General features: G+C 28.6%; 2 protein-coding genes across 5 annotated transcripts; both read left to right on the top strand.

The window, feature by feature from the left end:
• The first annotated feature begins 1,968 nt into the window (after positions 1-1,968).
• LOC126835439 (vesicular glutamate transporter 1-like) lies at positions 1,969-9,132 on the top strand. The gene is made up of 7 exons (XM_050568021.1): positions 1,969-2,065; positions 2,244-2,458; positions 5,498-5,816; positions 6,026-6,249; positions 6,314-6,460; positions 6,534-6,908; positions 8,909-9,132. The coding sequence occupies exons 1-7, from the start codon at positions 2,059-2,061 to the stop codon at positions 9,059-9,061; spliced, it is 1,440 nt and encodes a 479-aa protein (XP_050423978.1). The 5' UTR covers positions 1,969-2,058; the 3' UTR covers positions 9,062-9,132.
• A 2,495-nt stretch (positions 9,133-11,627) lies between these two features.
• On the top strand, positions 11,628-19,940 carry LOC126835866 (transmembrane GTPase Marf). Of its 4 annotated transcripts, none has more exons than XM_050568714.1 (13): positions 11,639-11,770; positions 11,935-11,961; positions 12,169-12,401; positions 12,482-12,611; positions 13,259-13,421; positions 13,491-13,724; positions 17,100-17,207; positions 17,653-17,670; positions 17,877-18,169; positions 18,270-18,447; positions 18,533-18,958; positions 19,038-19,202; positions 19,299-19,940. In XM_050568714.1, exons 3-13 carry the CDS (start codon positions 12,221-12,223, stop codon positions 19,698-19,700), a joined length of 2,298 nt encoding a protein of 765 aa, XP_050424671.1. In that variant the 5' UTR covers positions 11,639-11,770; positions 11,935-11,961; positions 12,169-12,220; the 3' UTR covers positions 19,701-19,940. The 4 variants fall into 4 exon arrangements, with proteins under 4 accessions (XP_050424670.1, XP_050424672.1, XP_050424671.1 ...); XM_050568716.1 differs by having other exon boundaries at positions 12,317-12,401; XM_050568713.1 differs by lacking the exon at positions 11,935-11,961 and having other exon boundaries at positions 11,628-11,770.
• Positions 19,941-20,390: the final 450 nt, after the last annotated feature.

Genomic DNA, 20,390 nt, shown 5'->3' on the forward strand with positions numbered 1-20,390 from the left:
ATCGCTATACAAAAAATACTTAATGGAGTAGTCTTCAATAGTAGAAAATTCAAAATTACCGTCTGATGCACCGGACTACTCTAGATTATAAAATGCAAAACGATAAAAATAAAAAAATATATTGCATAATTTAAAGGTACCAAGGTTTTCAGTTCAATTAGATTGTCCCCAAACTATAAAAAATCAATTTTGTTATCGCTGTCTACAATAGTAGACAACGCGACAACTCTAGTGTTAAACAGTGATTGGTTATATTAAAACCAATCAAAGATAGTAATTTTGAGGATTCAATAAGGCCATTTAATACTTAAGTCGTGTATGAACATAACTACTGCAACATTTTTTATAACTCACATGTGAAACCCAGTTGGAATATTTTAAAATGTTACGGATCTCTTGAAATGGGCATATTTAATTTATAACATACTAATTTAAACAATTTATACTAAATATTATCAATCAGATTTATATATGAAGAACAACTCGATGATCACTGATCAGACTATTGACCCAAACTCAAGATGAGATCTGTCAAGAGAAAAGTATGTTTTCAAAGCTTTAATATTTTTAAAAGTGCTTGTGTTTCTGGTAATAAAACCTAGTATCATAAAAGCTTTTTTAATAATAGTTTTTATGTGTAATGAAAAAGACATATTACAATCTCTAAGTGTCTAAATAGAAATATATAATATCCACTATCCTTTTTCTGTCCGACGCAAATTTGTAATTATTCTTTTAGAATATTATTTTTTTCTTTTGTTTTTATTATTTATTCAATTAAAATAGCATTTAATAATTTATATGTATGTACACATATTAGTCATTGCACAATTTCGAATACATTAACAGTTTACTTTTATTGTACTTTTAACTGATTTTCTATTATTTACGAGCACATTTCATTTTATGACTAGATTAATAAAAAATTGTACAAATTGGGCCTAGAGTAGGCTTCTTAGCTTTACTGGAGTTACCCTAAGAATCTTGCTTCCACGCTTCTCCTCCCGTGACTATGAGCCCATTTTACATTAATTTTAAGCTTACACTCATTAGGCGTTAGTTTTGGTACTCGCTTTGTATGGGGAATATAACAGTAGTCATATAGATGCTCCAAATCTTGTAAAAACAATTCAGTAACCCAATAACACCAGGCTACGTAACATTTTTTTCTTGTCATTACATAGGATTAATTTTGCAAGAATACCTACAATTTTATCCAGGACTAAGTGAGATAGCAATGTTCTCTTAAGTATTTAGACTATTTCTGTTTCTTTTGCGTCAATTTTTTCTATTAATTAATAATATTATTAAAATTTTATGCTATATTGTTATTTTAAATAAAAACCATTTTGCATTTAAATTTGTAAAATAACAAATATATAACCACAAAATATGAACACTTTTTTATCAATTCTTTTGATTGAATCAGAAATTACCACATATACATCATATATAAAATATGATAATACTATTGATATATTTGCAAAGCAAAATTCGCGTTGAAAAATTTAATTTGTTAAAGTATTTAAATGTATTAATTTAATGATATTTTAAGTGTAATACGAGTATATACATTTTTATTAAAAACATAACCACTTTTTTAAAAACTACTTCATCTCTTAGGACGTATTTGTCCTTATGCAAAGGTGCTAAATAAACAGTGTCCCAGGGCGCCAAAATTGTAAATACGTGTCTGTTTCTACTGATGAATGATGATAAAAAGTAAAAACAACTTTTTCTGAGGTGCATTATGGATATCTTACATCAAGCCAGTCCACATTCGGAGTTATTAAAATGACGTAAACATATTATTGTAAAATATGCTGAATTAAAGTTGTAATTGTATTGTATAAAACAACAGTTAATTGTATGTTGATTTTTGTAATCTCTTTACTTTTTATTTGGTGATATTAACTGCTTTAATTGTTTTCTGTTCGAGTCTATTTCCACTTAATGTATTAATCTAGAGTAGTTATTGGTAGGATGTAGTAGTCTGCTAGTAAACTTAATTACTAAACCCGAGATTTTCTTTAACTGTAAAATAGCAACAGACAGAAAATGTTAAGTCAGTATATTCATTATTTTTTATGTGTACAAATTAAATTCATTACATTATAATATAAAAACTTTAATTTTTAATTTAAGTGGATCTAAATATTTTATTGTAGTGTTCTACTATTATTGTTGTAATGTTGTTTTAAAACATATATGTACATAAATATGACGTCTTATATAATTTTTAGAAAGAACAATATTATGGTATATGACGTTTTGGGGGTTTGCGATGAACTACATGCTTCGTATGAACCTCAATATAGCAATTGTGTCGATGGTTAGGTCGGTGCCAAAGATTGAGAATACAACTGCGCCAGTTAGTGAGTGTTACGATACGCTGGATCCGCCAAGCAAGAAGTTTTTGAACTCATCGATATCAAAAATTTTGAAACCTGTAGACAATGTAAGTAAGATATAATATACTTTTTATTGGTGAAACCAAACATTAATAACTTACAAAGTACATTAAATAGATCAATATTATTATAAATTAATGTTATTCCTCATATTATAGCATTTATATATTTTTGAACTATTTTAATATTAAATTTGTTGAAATCATATTTTAGCAGAAAATCAAACAATTTGACAATATTTTTTTAAATTTATCAATTCAATAATATTTTCTAAATAGTATTTAAGGAGTAGGAGGGTGGCCGAGTGAGTAAAGCAGCAGTGTGTTAGCGTTCACTGTCGCTGGTTCGACACACGGTGAAATAGAGCCGCCACGCTTTCCGTCTCTCCGGTGACAGACGACCCGTCCCGGATAGCGAGTAACCATCCTAGCTAGTAGCCATCTAGTAACCATCCTAGCGTTGAGCCTCGTGGCCTGTTAATCGCATGGTGATAATGATTTATGTGATATTTTCTATGCACTATTAATTTTAAAATGATACATATTCATGTTTTTAAATCTTAAATTATAAATGTTTTTTAATAGCATTGCGGGATTTATTTTTTTTTCCACCTAAATAACATGTATAAGTATTTCATTGTAATCTTTATCAAGTAATTTTACCCACAAAGATTACTATTGTCTATATACAACAGAGCAACAAAAAAAAAATGTATACAATAAAAACGATTAGTGATATGGTTTTATAAAATTTAACTTTACTTGTTGTACGGAATTTTACTTAGCAAAGAATACTTTAGGCGAATAGTTGTGAAATTTAACACTTACTAAACTGAAAGACATAAAAAAACACGTTGACAAATTAATACCTCGTTCATTTCAAAGTTAAAATAGATCATATTTTCTAACTTAAAAAGGATATTATGTTATGTTAGTTATTAGCATTTTCCAACTTTATAACTGTATCATATGTTAAATTTGTTTGTACAAATGTATTTCTTTAACTAAGAAATATTTGTAATAAACTATTTATTTATAATAAAAAAGCTGAAAAAGTGAGATTTTTAGCAATAAATTAAAAACAATTGTTGGGCCAAGGTACAATATTTTGTTACCATTTTTAGAAAAAATTTTAATTTAAACGTTGATAAACTGTACTATATTATGATGCGTGGGTTCTCATTCAGATAATACTTGTAGATTATAAATCTAAAATAAGGTTACTATTAAAAAAGAAAAATATAAATAAATGCTGGTTTACATTAAATTGTCTAAAAAAATACACCAAAAGTTTGTATAATCTCAAAAATAAAAAATAAATAGTTTTTTTAAACTAGAAAAAAAATAGAATTTAAAAATGTTTTTTATGGTATAGACATTAAAACAAAATTTAATTAAATATATGTACAAAATGGTTAAATGACATTTCGAGCACTTGTGCAGTTTGCAGGTATATAATAATTGAGCTCGATATCAGAAAATTATTTTGATAAGATTTGTTATTAGGTAAAAATATAAAGTCTGTCAATGGTTTATACAGGGTTTTCTTACAAACTATGATCCATGTTTTAAATAAGTTCTGCCATCGTAGAGATCAATGCATATATCAATTGTGACTTCAAAATATCACGCTAATATTTTATATTTTTTCGCAATAATTACATAAATTATTTGTTATCTTATTTTATAAAAGTATATGAAATAGAATTAATTTAGTAATAGAAAACAAGAATTACATAACCATTGGAGTGGTTTTATATTTTAAAGATATAATCCTTATGAAGTACATAATACATTTACACGTTCTGGCGTAAAATCACGAACAAGGTCATCTTGAAAGATATTGTACAAGACCTATGGCGCGAAACGTAAAACTGTTTTGAACGTTAACTTCATATTTCTACTAACAAAAAATGAATTGGGCTCCCTTAATTGTATGTACATAAAAACAGGAAATTACCAAATTGTGTAATTTAAAATTTGTTTATGTACTTAAAAAAAAATAGCTTCATTGAAATAAGTATTTGAATTATTTAATTTTTAATTATTGCTGTTATTACTTTTATCTAATCTACGACTAACGAATTAGTATAGATATATTGTTTGTGTTCAGTTAGAGATGCATATAATACAAAAAATATTACTGGGATTAACTTAAAACTATAATCATTTAGCAAGTGTTAAAAAATATCATTTTTTTATCAATGCAGGAATTTGAAGTGATGTGTTACAAATATAATTATGAGATTTTTGCACATTGGTTTCCATAACGTTATTATGTTCATAATAATAACTATAATTGAATAATTGTTATTTTATAAATGTTTTACGTATTCATGCACAGCATAGGAACAAGATCTAATCCAACATTTAACGATTTAGATTTTAGGAGATTTATTTTTCTCTACAAATAATTTAAATTGATAGTTTTGTTGCCTGCATAATATTGTACAACTGTACGAGTATAAACACAGTTAAGTGTAGAAGAAACTTGAGCAACTTATGGTTATATATAATAGACTATAGAGGAACAAGTAAACCCATTACTCAAAAATGATGGTAAGAGAAGCAATTGAAATAGAAAAGCCCACTAAATATTAACAGAGAAAATTGATGGAAAATGAGTAAGACGTGGAAACCAGTAATACGCCAACTAAAAAGAGGTTGAGAGAAATGCACGGTATTATATTATAAATTTTAAAAATATATATATATATATTTGTTTATGGGGATTAAACTTCGTATTTCAAAATTAAATTAAATTTCTGAACGATATAATAAGAGTTTAAAATATATAATCAATTTTTACTTTTTTTCAAACTTTTTCTTTTGTTTTTAAAAAATGTTATCAAGTATAATACCCCTGTAGGTAGACTACTTTCTTTTTAAGCAAAAAGAAAAAAAAATAATCGAAATCGGACATCTCTACGACCCCTTTATAAATAGCCATGCTCAGGGCCTTTTTGTATACTTAAAGGATAATAAAACGAGTAATTTGTATGCATTACAACTGTACTGTACATTTAAACATTATCTATTTGGCTTTGTTCATAATATAGTATTAACAGTTTTTTGAATTCAAAATAGGACAATACTTTTGAATGGGATGAAAATCTTCAAAACGAAGTTTTAGGAGCTTTTTATTGGCTACACACTGTGTTGCAAATTCCTGGCGGAATCTTGGCTCAAAAATATAGCGCTGCATTTATATTTGGCGTGACTAATGGAATTGTTGCCCTTCTTACATGTATAATACCTTACACTACTCAGTGTCATTACAAGGTATTAGTGACCATAAGGATAATTCAAGGGTTTATAGCAGGAGCTTCATGGCCCGCTATGCATGCGTTAACTGGTCAATGGGTACCACCGAATGAGAGAAGCCAATTTGTGTCATCTTATTGGGGTAATACTATGATTATTTATTATTAAAAAACAAAATTCTTATAAATTCATGTTTTTAATCAAAAAACTAGTGACAATAATTTTATCATTTAACGCAGTTTTAAAAAAAAGTACCTAGTTATTTGTTTTTTTACAATGTATAAGAATTTTGTATATGTTCAATTTATCTATCTATTAAATATCAGCTATCACATTTGGTGTTGGTTAAAGGTTGCTCTTTCGGAACAGCTTTGACGTACATCGTCTGTGGTTATATTATAAATTGGTTCGGCTGGGAACTGGTTTTTTACATAACCGGAGCCATAGGTTTACTGTGGTATGCGTGCTGGACTTGGTTAATTTACGATTCTCCTGCTAAACATCCGTCCATTAAAGATAAGGAACGAATGCATATTGAAAAAAGTTTGGGAACTACTTATTTAAAAAATCAAACGGTAAGATATTTGTTGTTGTTTCGTAAGTACAACCATTAAATTATTTAAATTGTTATCTATTTAGTCATCAATACCTTGGAAATCAATGTGTATATCTGTGCCTTTGATATCTAATATTGTGTCACAAATTGGATCCACTTGGGGAATGTACACTTTATCCATTCAGGCGCCTACTTATTTTAGATTCGTATTAGGTTTTGATTTGAAACAGGTAAACCTATACTGTTGTCCATTGTTATATAATCTTTAACATAATGTTAAAAATATTCCCATTCCTATTTTAGGTAGGTATTTGGACTGGGATACCACATCTATTTTCTTGGCTATTCTCGCTCGTTTGCGGTTATGGATGTGATTTCTTGATCAAATCTAACATGCTTTCTACAACAAACGTCCGGAAATTAGCTTGCATTTTCTGTAATATAGTACAAGGCCTATTTATTTTGGGACTGGCATATTCTGGCTGTAGTTACACATTAGCCATAATAAATTTGGTATTTGCTGTGGCTATGAATGGTGCGATGTCTTCTGGACCACTGGCGGGCATCGTAGACCTAGCTCCTAATTATGCTGGCATAATGCAGGGCATTGGTGGAGTGATATCTATGGGTGCTACAAGTGTATCTCCAGCTATTGTAGGATTCTTCACTTATCAGCGGGTAATATAAAACGATACAATTATACATTTTTAACTAGAAAAAACTTTAGCAACTTATAGTTATACATAATATACATGGTAGTAAAGAAATAAATAATTAAACCCTTAAATATAAAAATAATGAACTCTATGCGTATACGTGTTTCGATAACAATGTTGTCATCTTCAGCGCTAGCAACGACGTTAGTGAGTTCAGTCTGTCGTTAGCGCTGAAGATGACAACATTGTTGCCGAAGTATGTATACGCATAGAGTGTATTATTTTTATGGTTAAGGGTTTAAAAATAGGTTACTACCTAATACTACTTAATAACTTAAGAAAATAAGTTTACTGTTTACTCCTAGCACATTAAACAAACCTGCAACAAGTGCCCGATTCGATTCTACTGTATCATTATTTGATTTGGACAAATTAAAAACAATCACATTTTTGACTTAGATCTTGAGCTTTTTTAATTACATTTTAAATTGTCCGAAAAAGAGGATAAAGTTTTCTCATTTTGTAATTAAAACACTTTTTCATGCAGATTTTTAACTTCGGTACAACAAGTAGCATTTTTTTTTAAAGCGTGTCAACCTCAGATTTAAGGTTCTCAATAAAAATTTTCAATAGTTTTAAGGCATCTTGTAAGTTGTTATATGTAATTAAAGGTTTTGTAAACAATAACTCAATAAAGCTCTGTTTATTAGAGAGATGAAGTGTATGGTGTAAAAAATAAATCAGCTAAAAAACATATGCGTATGTGGGTACTTATAAGCACTAAGTTCGTCCAGATAGGTAATATGTAATTTATATATGAATGCAAATTGCAATGACCATATAGTTGCTGCCAATACTATGTAAACAAATTGTGAAACAAAACTAGTAGATAGGGTTCAAGTTCAATATAGTACACAATTAACATTGTTATTATACTCAGTGATTTTTTTGTAAATAAAAATTATCATTTATACCGAGTTGCATGGACGTCCATTTGAGGTTTAATAAATCAATATCCATTTAGTGACTCATGATTAGTGCTTTAGGTACATTTACAAAAAGTGATTCAATTCGTAATAACTTTTATGCAACCCTCCTTTCATTAACATGGATTAATGTACTACTTGAATTATTCATTGTAAATTACGTTTTACTTTTTATTCACAACACAATTAAATGGTACAAACATAATCCTTAGAGTGAGATCAATAGCAAAGCAATATATATAATATTACTACTTATATTAATACTAACTATTAAATATATGTTTCATGTAGTATTAGTTGTTATGATAATTGTTAGTTAAGTGCTAGTTGAAAAGATTTCGACGTTATATAATAGTTTGATAAGTGTTTACTATTTGATAGTTGTTCTAACTTTTTTACATCATTATCATAACTCAAATCTTCAAAAACAAAATAATAAAAATCCTCATAAAAAATAAATGTAAAATAAATACCTATTTTAGTATTTTAAAATATAGTATAATTAAAAATTGTTGTATTGTTTACCATAAAATACAATAATAGTGTGATACTATTAGCATAAGTAACACTCAACCATGGATTTCAGTGAGATATAAAAAAATTGTTTTAAAGGAAGTGGTATATAAGTGTAATGAATTTAAAAAAGCTATTTCTCACTACTACAAAAATCAACGTTTAAGCCCTTTTAAATTAAAAAAAAATTTCTATTTTTAAAACATATTTTTTTCAAATTATTGCAAAACTATTTCCGGGTACTATATATTTATAAAAGATTTAAGATTTAATCCCTCTAGTGTGAGCCACTGATAGTTTTACATATAAACCGAGGTCAGTGATTTGGTACACTGCGTCATACTAGAATATGAACCGCATTTTTCGACATGATTTGATGTTTTTATTTTAAATAAATATGTTTAAAACGATTGAATAATATTTAAATCTTCGTTAAAAGACACAATTTTTAAGCATTTCATTTTTACCATTTTAGTTACCAAAAATTAATATTTGTATTAAAATTATTAATATTTTATTCTAGCAAACTATTGGTCAGTGGCAAAAAGTTTTTATTTTGTCAACATCATTGTCTTGGATTACTGGTTTAATATACTTAGTGTTTGGAAGTTCTAATCTTCAAAAATGGAACAGCAAAGAAAAAAAGAAAAAATCTGAAACAGCAACTATGCTATGAATTCGACTACGCTGTCCCTGAAAATCCCTATGTGTGTATTATAGAAATCGTGTATTATAAAAATGTGCAAATGTATACTTATATATTATATAATTTACTTATAATAAAAACAATATTTTTACTTTTTTTGTTTACAATAGGTAATAATTAATTATATTTTATGTATTGTTTTATTTTTTAATTTTTACGTTCACATTGTAACTATTAAGCCGATTCCAGCTTTTTGCTTTCCTACTCAATCAATTTTTTTCTATTAATAATTATTATCATTGTACCTATGGCTTATTTCGACCTGGTGTAGACTTAAATGGCCTAAGTTTGGTCGTCTCAGGGCACAGGGGAAGATAAAAGTTTATCTTTTTAGCAGATCCCTCAGATGGACTACCCTGCGCATTTCCCAATGCCCAGAGAAAGAGACTACCTATCACTAATTTTGAGTGATGAACTGGTGGAAGTTAGCGCACTGTCACCTTACCAAATCAACTACTTGTCCTCTATAATTAATTTATCAATACGAGTATAGTGAGTCGTTGTCTCATTTTAGTTCTTTGTCATTATTTTGTTTTTTATCCTAGTATCAAATGTGTTTATTAATTTGTTAATAAACATAACACAACTAATTAATTTAAATTAATAATATTACCCCATTTTAAAGATATGCTAATACTAGATTAATTTAATAACACTAGTACGGCTAGAATCTCAGCTATTTTCACAGTTTTAAAGAAAGAAGTAAAAAGCCGAGACTGCTGTAAAAAAGTCGCTTTTGAGGCTATATATTTTTTAGTTATTATTTGATTAAAATTGGCTAAATCTAGATTACATAAATAGGTACAATATAGGTATTCGTAAATTTTATAAAATTTACAATTAAGCTCCATCTCAGTAAAACATAAGGCATTTTCTTGCAAGCATGTGCATTTTCTTTATTAACTCGATTCAAAAATTTTGATTAGTTACAGATTGCTACTGAATATAAATAGTATTTAAAAAGGACAAAAAAATAAATTTTTTTTAACGTATAGGTAAAACAAAGATTACTTCTTGGTTGCTAAATTTTTAAAAAGTTAATTTTTTAATTTTGTTTTTTTAACGATTTTAATTAATGCATATGTCGTATAGTAAATAACATTTTTCAACCTAACCTAACCTAACCTTTAGCAATAGCTTGTTTCTCATAAGTATACTTGATAATACAGTTTTTTTTTATAAATATAATAATATATTAAGTATTATTGGCGACGGATTTTTTTGGACAGAGCATTTGTCAAGAAATCATCTCATGATAGCAGCATTGGGCCTTTAAGACCTGTTAAATTAAATGGTGATGTATTTGTGTAATGATGATAATATATATTGTATTATCTAAAGTCTAAACGTCAACTATTGTATGCTATGTACGTTAGGTCAACCATAAATCAAATATAAGTATAGTATATTTAATCTATGGCTTATATTATGATAATAGTATAATATATTATTTAAGTCATATAACAGTAAGAGTCGCTTATCCGACAGTTGCCGACATTATCCAAAGAGCGTAACTTTCACACTGTTTAAGCCCTTCTTCGTCTTTTCGCAAAAAAAGAGACTTTGGCCAATGTATTTCTTATACCCAAAAATCCTTAAATACCAACGTTTGGGAAAAATCTATGGACGGGTTTTGTGAAAAAATACAAATATTTATAAACATACAAACTTATATTTCCCGCCTTTTTTCTTTATCTGCTTTATCAATATAAAAACGTTATCAAGATGTCTACGGAAGATAACAATATGCACTCGAGTTTTAACAAAAAAGAGTAAATAAATATAATGGGCGAGTAATATTTGTACCACAAATTTTTTCTTGCAATGAACATTTGTTCTACATTTTTTGTGGAACACTCATTTAAAAAAAAATGATCGTGGGCGGTGGGCCAAACGTATACTGGAACAATTACAATTTGGACATAACTGTTTAGCGGAAAAATAGGTGGTTGGAACAAATGTCTATTGGAACAAGCCATAATCTTGGATAATAGTGTTATTAGAACAAATGTCTCATGGATTAAAAAAATGTGTGGAACAAAAGGGTTTTTAGGATTTGTGATCCAGATATAATATATTATATTAATTATTACAAATCAAATGTATTAAATTATCTATATTCATTAATAATCTATACATTACAATTGTTCGAAAAAAATAAACAATACATTTTATGAACATTAATTTGTCAATACTTCTTGGTTGAACCTCAGCTTAGGTGGATTGGTTGTTATGAATTATCAGTTTTAAACTGATGTCTTGTGCTTTATAATTTGCATTCAATTTTAGTAATCTATACAATTTATGGCGTTATTGATTTACAATACCTCGTATAATTTCATTAATTGTTCAGGAGTCACAAAAAACCGATTTATTTCTAATGCTTTAGTAATCCAAACCGATTACTCTACTCTTATGTATTCTAGCGGGATACCAGTAACCTTAACATTTTTAACCTCACAAAGTTTTTATTCTCCTTGAAAATCTGAATACAATGATACCAAAATTTCAATATCGAAAAAATTGTCAGATACGAGGTATTGTAAAATCAGTAACGATGGTAATCACACAAATGTTTTTTCCCCTCAAAAGTTGTTCAATTTTGTTAATAATTGTCTTATCGATTATCAAAGAATAAAGATCTACTCTTACGTTTATTGAAGGTACAATATTTTACGGGTAAGTAAAAGAATTCAAATATTTATGTTTTAAATGCTGACCAAGGTCTTTTAAACTCACAAAATAATATAAACATATATTGCAAAACATGTTTTTGTAATAATCAAACGCAATGATACAAAAATGTTACTAGGTATTTTAATTGTTAATTGTTTTCTTTTTAGTAAACATTAATGTCTTGGAACAACCAGGTTTGTTTTTACAAACTAAAGTAGTCTTGTAGATTATTGTAATTATGATTATAATCTATAAAATATTATTGATATGTTTTTATACCAGCTTGTAAATACAATTTATATTAATTTTTTCTTATATTATACTAAGAATGTATATTAAATGACCAGCCCTATTTTCATTAGATTTTAATTAGATTTAAAATTTACTTTTTTCTTTTACAGGCCGAATTTATCATTGCATGTTATAATTTTCTTGTACAAATTTCCATTGTAAATGGCAGCTTACATAAATCGCACGGTCGCCCTTGGTGATCCAATGATTGATAGCCATAAAACTTCATTGGATGACAAAAATTCATCTCCATTACAGGTATTTGTGCTGGCCAAAAAACAAATTAATCATATATTTGGCGATATTCAAGACTATGTTGCTGATGCATCGGAACGTATGATTGGTGAGTATATAAATTTAAAAATATGATAAAAGTTTATTTATTTAATAAATTATAGTATGTTTTATACATTTTTGTCATAGATGTAAGTACAAAATGTCCAGATGTGATAAACAAAAGTGAATTAACATCTATAATTGATTACACTTCCAAAGTAAAAGGAATTCGTGAGGTACTTACACGTGATCACATGAAAGTTGCTTTCTTTGGAAGGTTTGTTAAGCGTATATAGTATTTTGATGGAATACATAGAGACTACTAATGTATTATTTTTGAATAGCTATATGTTACTTGTATAGATAAGAGTCCTTTAGCGGTATGAACCCATTTTTTAAATCTATCATTAGCTGGAGTTTTTCAACTGATCATTGATTCGATTAGTCAATTATTATCAAACTAATAATTTAGCCAATATTTTTAGAAAAAAAAATTGTCTTTAATTTGTTATTTGTTAATTGGCACAATGATTTTAGCTGAAAAATAACAATTTTTAACGTTTAGCAAATGTCAAATATTGGGTCGGTTTAAAATCTGACAAAATTATCGAGCAATGAAAAAAAATATATCTGCTCATTTCTAGTATGGATACTATTTTATTAAGATTTACAATGTTTATATTATTTTATTATTTGTCAAGGTTACTTGCATTTTAATTGAAATATAATATCTAGGTTTACTAAACAAATTAAAAGGTTATGTGATATTATCTTTTGATTTGGGTGGTAAGAAGTACATAATGGGTTGCTCATTTATGGTATTATTATTAAGTTTGAGTTCATAAACACTTCTACCATTATGATATTTAGTAGCCAAAAAGTAGTGTATAGTATTGTAATGGATTGTACTAATTTTTATTTTAGGACAAGCAATGGAAAGAGTACAGTTGTCAACGCTATGTTGGGAGACAAAGTTTTACCAAGCGGAATTGGCCACACAACTAATTGTTTCCTCCAAGTTGAAGGCTCTCAAACTGGAGAGTCTTATTTAGTAACTGAAGGAAGTGATGAAAAACAAAATGTTGAAGTAAAGAATAATTTTTTACTTTTTAATAAATTTAAAATTGTCAATTATATTTTGTATGTATTCTTCTAGTCGGTAGGCCATTTAGCTCATGCACTGAATTATGAAAAACAGTTGAACGAAAATGAATTGGTACATGTTTATTGGCCAGTTGATAAGTGTGGTTTATTAAGAGACGATGTAGCTTTGGTCGATTCTCCAGGAGTAGACGTTACACCACATTTAGACGATTGGATTGATGCACATTGTATTGATGCTGATGTTTTTGTTTTGGTTGCAAATGCTGAATCTACTTTAATGGTTACTGTAAGTAAATATTTATTGAATATTAGGTATTATTTTTCATAGATGAAAAGTGTATGATTTACAATATTTAAGAATTTATATTATACTTAGTATTTATTTAAGTGTGACTGGCAACATTATACATTTATCAAAAAACACGTAAATTGTTAAAAACTTATAAGGTTACATAAATATATTTTTATTATAGTTTTAACAAAATATAAATTACTAAAATAAAGTTATCATTATAAAAAGTCATTTCAGTAAAGAGTTAACTTAATTAAGTTGAAGCCCTTCATTTGTTCAAAATATGATTACGTTTGAAATGTATATTATAACCATCTCCAACATTCATAGATGGCACAAATGTGTCCTTGAACATGTTTTTTCAGTTTTGTGAATTTGAATTATTTTAGCTTCTTCTTTTATTATTTGTATAAACAATTTGGAATTTATTTTTTGTAAATCTTTTAACTTATTTTCCTCCAAATTTCAAGTAATTATCCATAATCTGTATTCTGTGCCAGTATTATAATGTGTTCTGTATGGAAGATATTTGTTAGATGTCTAAAAGATAGAAGTGAGGAGTTCAGCTTTGACTAAGAGATTTTAAAAAGGATAAGCTCTTGTAACTTACTGATCTCTGTTTAAGATTGAAAAATCAAGATGGGTAATTTTTGTTTTACTTATTAGTTTTGGAGACTCAAAGGTTTTCATTTTAACTGGTTTAATTGAAGAATATTTTAAATTAGGAAACTTCTATTGTAATCACCTAACAAAAAAACCGGTCGGACTTTGGGGTCAAGAAGGTCACATACCACTTTCAAATACCCTAAAGGTAATAGTTAGAAAGAGTAAGAATCTAACACAGTTTAACCCAGTATAGACTAAAACCAAGCACATCATATATCAATACAGAAGAAGTTAGCAAAGTTCGGTCAAAGCAACTATTAAATCTAAGTATAATTTTATTATAATCAAACGCTTCGATATGAAATAGTAAGAATCTAGCAGCATAAACCTGTTTGGACTGTGCTCGATTCAGACTATGCTGGTTTGGGTTGTGTTCGGTTGTTTCGAGTTTTCCCGGTTTTGAATATGAAGGAGTTGACTTTTTCTACTTTTGACCCATCTGCATACAATTTCGGATCTATAGAGGTGATACACGAGTAGTTCGGTCGACAGGAAAAAAGGTATTGTGTCTACGGATACAAAAAAAACATACTTTGACGTGCGGTTATTTTATTTGCTTCCTTGAGTACAGGATTTTGTAATCTTCTTTTTATATTTTGGCGTGTGGATATTTTATGTACTTGCTTGAATATAGGATCTCGTAATCTTCGTTTCATACATTTTAAATTGACTACTTTTTCTATTAACAATTTTTTTGGATTAAGGCGCCTTGTTTGTCGAGCTGCATTATCTATTTTTATCTTTTTTTAGCAACCATTGAAGAAATTACTACAGTCAAAGTGTAATTTTTCCCTATTTTTTGGTTTTTCTTTAATAAAAAAAATGTTTTACTACAGATTTTTGAGAAAATTTTATATGTTATAGCCCCATTCTAGATCTACCTTTGGTCTAATTTTCATACATAAACCCCAAAAACTTTGCATGAAAAAGCGAAAGAAAGAAAAAAATTCCACCCCTTCTAGGAGAAAGGGTGTACGATAATTGCTTAAGTTTTCAACGTTTGTCGGTAGTACTATGTCTTTAGAATATTTTATTACAAATTTAGAACTATTTGGACTATTTTAAAAAAAGATATGGAGCGCCATAATTTTAAGTTGAAAAAAATGTATTTTTTCCTGTGTTTTTCTCGATTTTGAAGGGGAAGGGATGAACTTTTTAAATTTTTTAGTCTAATAAAGTACCTTACAGGTACGATTTTTGATCTTAAGAGCTGCTACGTGAAGAAATCTGTTCAGCGGCTTAAATGATGTCGTGGGTACAGACATAAAAAAATTTAAAAAACCTTCTCAGCTATTGCATCAAAGTTAAAAAACTTAAACCATAAAAGTTGTAATGAGGAAATGTCAACAAGTAACAATATGAAATTTTATTAAAATTATTTTATTTGTTCTTTTTTTTTTATTTTCCTTATTAAAAAAAATGTTTATGTGATACACTAGATTTACACCTTCAGTCTAATTTTCAGACCTCGAGTCTTAAAACCAGAACTACATTTAAAAAAGTGAAATAAAAAAAAAATTTTATTCCTTCTGGGGGAAAGGTTTAATGATACTTTGATTGTTCTTGGGTATTCACTGTTTATCGGCAGTACTACTACTATATATCTTAAGAACATTTACGTTTTGAAATAATTAGACTATTTATCAAAAATCTGTTTAGTGTTTTAAATAGTAACGTGAGTCTAGACACACACAAAAAAAAACAACACTATTGTATAAACAATAACTCAACAGTTCTGCTTCGAAGATAATATTATATTAGTTAATCGTGATGCCAAAAAAAATGTTTTGTCAAATATATTTGTTTTCTGACGCTGACTAAAACTGCCGTACCTATTGTTTCGAAACGTGCGCTTTTGACAGCTGCTGCTAGGCCGTGTTGTACACACTACACGCTATAACTGCATTGGTGTGTATTTTCAATAGCTGTAATACTAGTTGGCAGCGCGCTTTCTACTAGTCCCCTGGTACACGTTGTCTGTCGATGGAAGCGCCGAGCACCAAATTGGACGCAAACGGGCACAACCCCGGCATAGATGGTCTGAGGTCATTGTAGTCAACCGATAGCGTTAAGACATGGGACCCTATTAGCGAATGATGCGAATAAATGTCGTGGCGTCGGTTCCTTGTTTCGATTAGTTGTTGCCCGATCCGACTGTTGCGTCAATCGACTACCAGGGTCCTAGCATCAGCAATGTTTACGGTCACCGTCAACAGAGAGACGATCAAGACACGACCCGACACCATGTTGCCCTGGTAGTCGAAACGCTTATATTAGTCAAGACACTAAAACGATAATTAATTTTAAATGAAAAAAAAAAAAAATTACAATATACACAAAACTATAGTATTTTTGGATTGTTGGGAATCGGTAACTGAAGTTTATTTATTTTCATTAATTTATAATATGTTTATTATTTATTTGGCAGTAGTCTAGGATTTTTTCAACTGTCGTTTAGCTCAACAATATTCAAAAAGCCATACTTACTATTACAATATTATTACTAAAATACTAGTTATTACGATTTTGATTGGCTATTTTGATCTTGTATCCAAGTATTATGTAGAATGCTCATGTATTGAATTGACATTTTTCAGCATTTTATTTTAGTGGGTACAAAGTAGTGCTGGTCGTTACAGTAGCCAATAAAAAATATGCTTTTTAAGTAAATTTATTTAATTGTTATTTACTTGTTTGTTTTAGGAGAAAAAGTTTTTCCACAATGTATCTTCAAAACTATCCAAGCCGAATATATTTATTCTACACAATCGTTGGGATGCATCTGCTAATGAACCTGAGTTCTTAGATCAGGTAAACATTAATGGATAACTATAGTGCCGCGTTAAACCAAAAAGACTAAAATTTAACTTTTAGTTTTTGATGAACTGTTATAGTTATTGGTAGTTTGAGGTACCTTTGAGGGGCTAATTATGATTTAATTTTTTTTATTTATATAATCTTAATTTTATGGTTCAAAAATAGTATAACCATATTAGTAATTTTTCTTAAAAAGCCGCGGCACAATTGCAGGCTATTGTTAAATTTTATGTAGTTTGTAGGTATGAATTTAATTGGTTTTGTAGACGATTAAATTTTGTATTAAACTGTTGTTTGAGCTCACCATACTTTTACCAACAATGCATTTGATTGGAGATGCAGTTATTTTGATTTAGCGCGGTAAAATACATAAAAAATTGACATTTATTTAAACCTCTCCTTTTGTTTGTATTTTACTATCTTCTCATATTTGGTTCAGTTCAATAATCAAGAACAGGTAAGAAATAAATGCTATAGTCTTAATTAAATTCATGTTTTTTAAGAAAAAATTTACTTTAGTATTTTCTATCTTCTATATTAAATTGTATGCTAGTAAAACAAATATTAGTGAAATATAATTAATACGACTGTACTTATTTGGTTTGCTTTTTAAAAGTTGTTTTTAAAACAATATTTTTATGTAATAAACATTTGTGGTTTTAGGTGCGTAAGCAACACACAGAGCGGGCTGTTGATTTTTTGGTGAAAGAACTTAAAGTTTGTACACTTGAGGAAGCTCCTTCACGAATATTTTTCATATCCGCCAAAGAAGTACTTCAAGCACGAGTGCAACAACGGAAAGGGTTAGCGCCAAATAGTGGAGCGTTAGCTGAAGGATTTGCTGCTAGATATATGGAGTTTGAAGAATTTGAACGTCGTTTTGAAGAGTGTATTTCAAAGTCTGCTATTAAAACTAAGTTTATGAACCATTCACAACAAGGAAAACATGTAATTAAGTAAGTCTTCAACTTATCTACAATACTGCATTTTAAAATATTTTGATTTTTATAAACAAGCTCTCGAGATGATGATAATAATTGTTTTGAAAATTATTAGGGAAATGTTTAAAATTATGGAGACGATTTACAGTAGAAGTAAAGAACAAACACACGATAAGACGTGCCAGAAAAAAGAACTCGAAGACAAACTTAACTATACTGAACAACAACTCATAAGCGTAACACAGCAAATGAAGATGAAAATTCATAGTATGGTCGATGATGTAGAAGAAAAAGTAAAATATAAAATTTTACTTAATATTTAATATTAGAAATTGGTATTTTGAAGTTAAATTAAACTGGTTTTATTTCATTCTTTAGGTATCAAAAGCTTTGAATGAAGAAATTCGACGTTTGTCTGTTTTAGTCGACGAGTTTAATTTGCCTTTTCATTCAGATCCGTTAGTTTTAAATGTTTACAAGAAAGAACTTCATAACCACGTCGAGTCAGGTCTCGGTAGTAATTTGCGAGCAAAGCTATCGACAGCTCTTGCTATGAATATAGAACAGAGTCAAAGAGACATGATCCAAAAAGTTTCAACGCTCATACCGGAAGAAAAAAGAAATATAACTGTAGTCAACCCCAAACTCGAACCGTTTGAAGTCTTATATCGTCTTAATTGTGATAATTTGTGTGGTGATTTCCACGAAAGACTTGAATTTAAGTTCTCTTGGGGATTGTCTACATTAGTAACGCGTGTATCATCTTTGGCCAATTGGTCGCGTAATCAATCTAGATCATTAATGGTAATTTTTGTTAAAAAACAGATTTTATAATTGAAATATGTGGCAAGTATGCTATAATGTTGACTATTTATGTTTTTAGTCATCCCCAAGTCATAATCAATCGATTAACACTCTAGATGGATCATTTAACGGCTTTGATTCTAACCGTATTGCCGTTGAACAAAATTTACCTTTAATTTCCCGCATATTAACGGCTTCCATAGGTACTCAGGGTACTATGGGTGGTCTTATATTGGCTGGATTTGTAAGTTTATATTTTGTAACACAATAGTAAACATTTTAATTAGGTGTCACATGTCACTAGATTTTTTTATTTACTATTGTTTTGTGATTTTTTTAGATGTTAAAAACAGTTGGATGGCGTTTAATAGTAGCCACTGGTGGTATATACGGATGCCTTTATTTGTATGAAAGGTTATCTTGGACAACTAAGGCTAAAGAGCGAGAGTTCAAACGTCAGTACGTTCAACATGCTACCGGTAAACTCCGTCTCATTGTCGATCTTACTTCGGCAAACTGCAGTCATCAAGTACAACAAGAACTATCGACCACTTTTGCTAGACTCTGTCAATTGGTCGACGAATCTGCTAGTGATCTCACTGATCAAATGAGGTACATAGATCGTCAACTACAAGTACTTGCCCAGTCTACTGAAGTATCAAAAATATTAAGGAACAAAGCAGAATTTTTAAAATCCGAGTTAAGACACTTTGATGATAATTTCCTAAGCTTAAGAAACTAGTCAGATTTTGTGATATTTCATTTGAGTAACTCTTAATTATTATTTAGAGTAGGTTTCACATTTTGTTTTTATTCTACCATTTCCTTCCCATTCATTCTCAATATAATTGGATTTTTTAATATTTTTCACATTATGATTGTACCAGTTATTATTAATATATTATTATTTCTTTTATCAATCCAACAGTATCATGAAATAATTTATATAACAACTACAATGCTATAAAACAATTATAATTGTTTTGAATAAAATCGTATTTTTGTTTTTTGAAGTGTAAATAATTGCAATAATGTTTGATGAATTAAAAACCTGTTAGTTATAATGTGACAGTTTTAATATTTTGTTGTAACAAGTGTAGTTTTCAATAAACAATTTTATTTATTGGTTGTGTATTTTGTTTTTTAATTTAATTCTTCATTTGTATAACACACGTTTGTTCGATTTTTTAATGTAGCTGGTGTATTTATCCCAATCTCAAAAATTGTATGTTTATTAATGGTTGCAAGTACACAATATTTTGGAAAGTAGTCTTGGTTGTTAAACAATTTCTTTAAATGCATAGTAGAAAGTATTTGAGGAAAGCAACAGAGTAAAACAATCTGTTGATATCCTTTAATTTTGTCTAATATTTTAATTACTTTGTACTAATTCATATTTACACCAACTCAAACCAATGACGAATAAACATCA

The sequence above is a fragment of the Adelges cooleyi genome, unplaced genomic scaffold (assembly GCF_023614345.1).
Source record: "Adelges cooleyi isolate 19-005CV unplaced genomic scaffold, UGA_ACOO_1.1 ACOO_flye_CR_arks_rails_tigmint_CR_PRNA_23, whole genome shotgun sequence".
NCBI classification, from domain to species: domain Eukaryota; kingdom Metazoa; phylum Arthropoda; class Insecta; order Hemiptera; family Adelgidae; genus Adelges; species Adelges cooleyi.

What these genes read in the sequence shown, in the direction of transcription:
- LOC126835439 (XM_050568021.1), top strand. An exon ending in ATTTGTGTCATCTTATTGGG is followed by an intron (nt 5,817 to 6,025) that starts GTAATACTATGA and finishes TGTTGGTTAAAG; the next exon opens with GTTGCTCTTTCGGAACAGCT. An exon ending in GATTCTTCACTTATCAGCGG is followed by an intron (nt 6,909 to 8,908) that starts GTAATATAAAAC and finishes ATTTTATTCTAG; the next exon opens with CAAACTATTGGTCAGTGGCA.
- LOC126835866 (XM_050568713.1), top strand. Translation starts at nt 12,221, where the DNA reads ATGGCAGCTTACATAAATCGCACGGTCGCCCTTGGTGATCCAATGATT. An exon ending in TGCATCGGAACGTATGATTG is followed by an intron (nt 12,402 to 12,481) that starts GTGAGTATATAA and finishes TTTTTGTCATAG; the next exon opens with ATGTAAGTACAAAATGTCCA. An exon ending in AAAGTTGCTTTCTTTGGAAG is followed by an intron (nt 12,612 to 13,258) that starts GTTTGTTAAGCG and finishes TTTTTATTTTAG; the next exon opens with GACAAGCAATGGAAAGAGTA.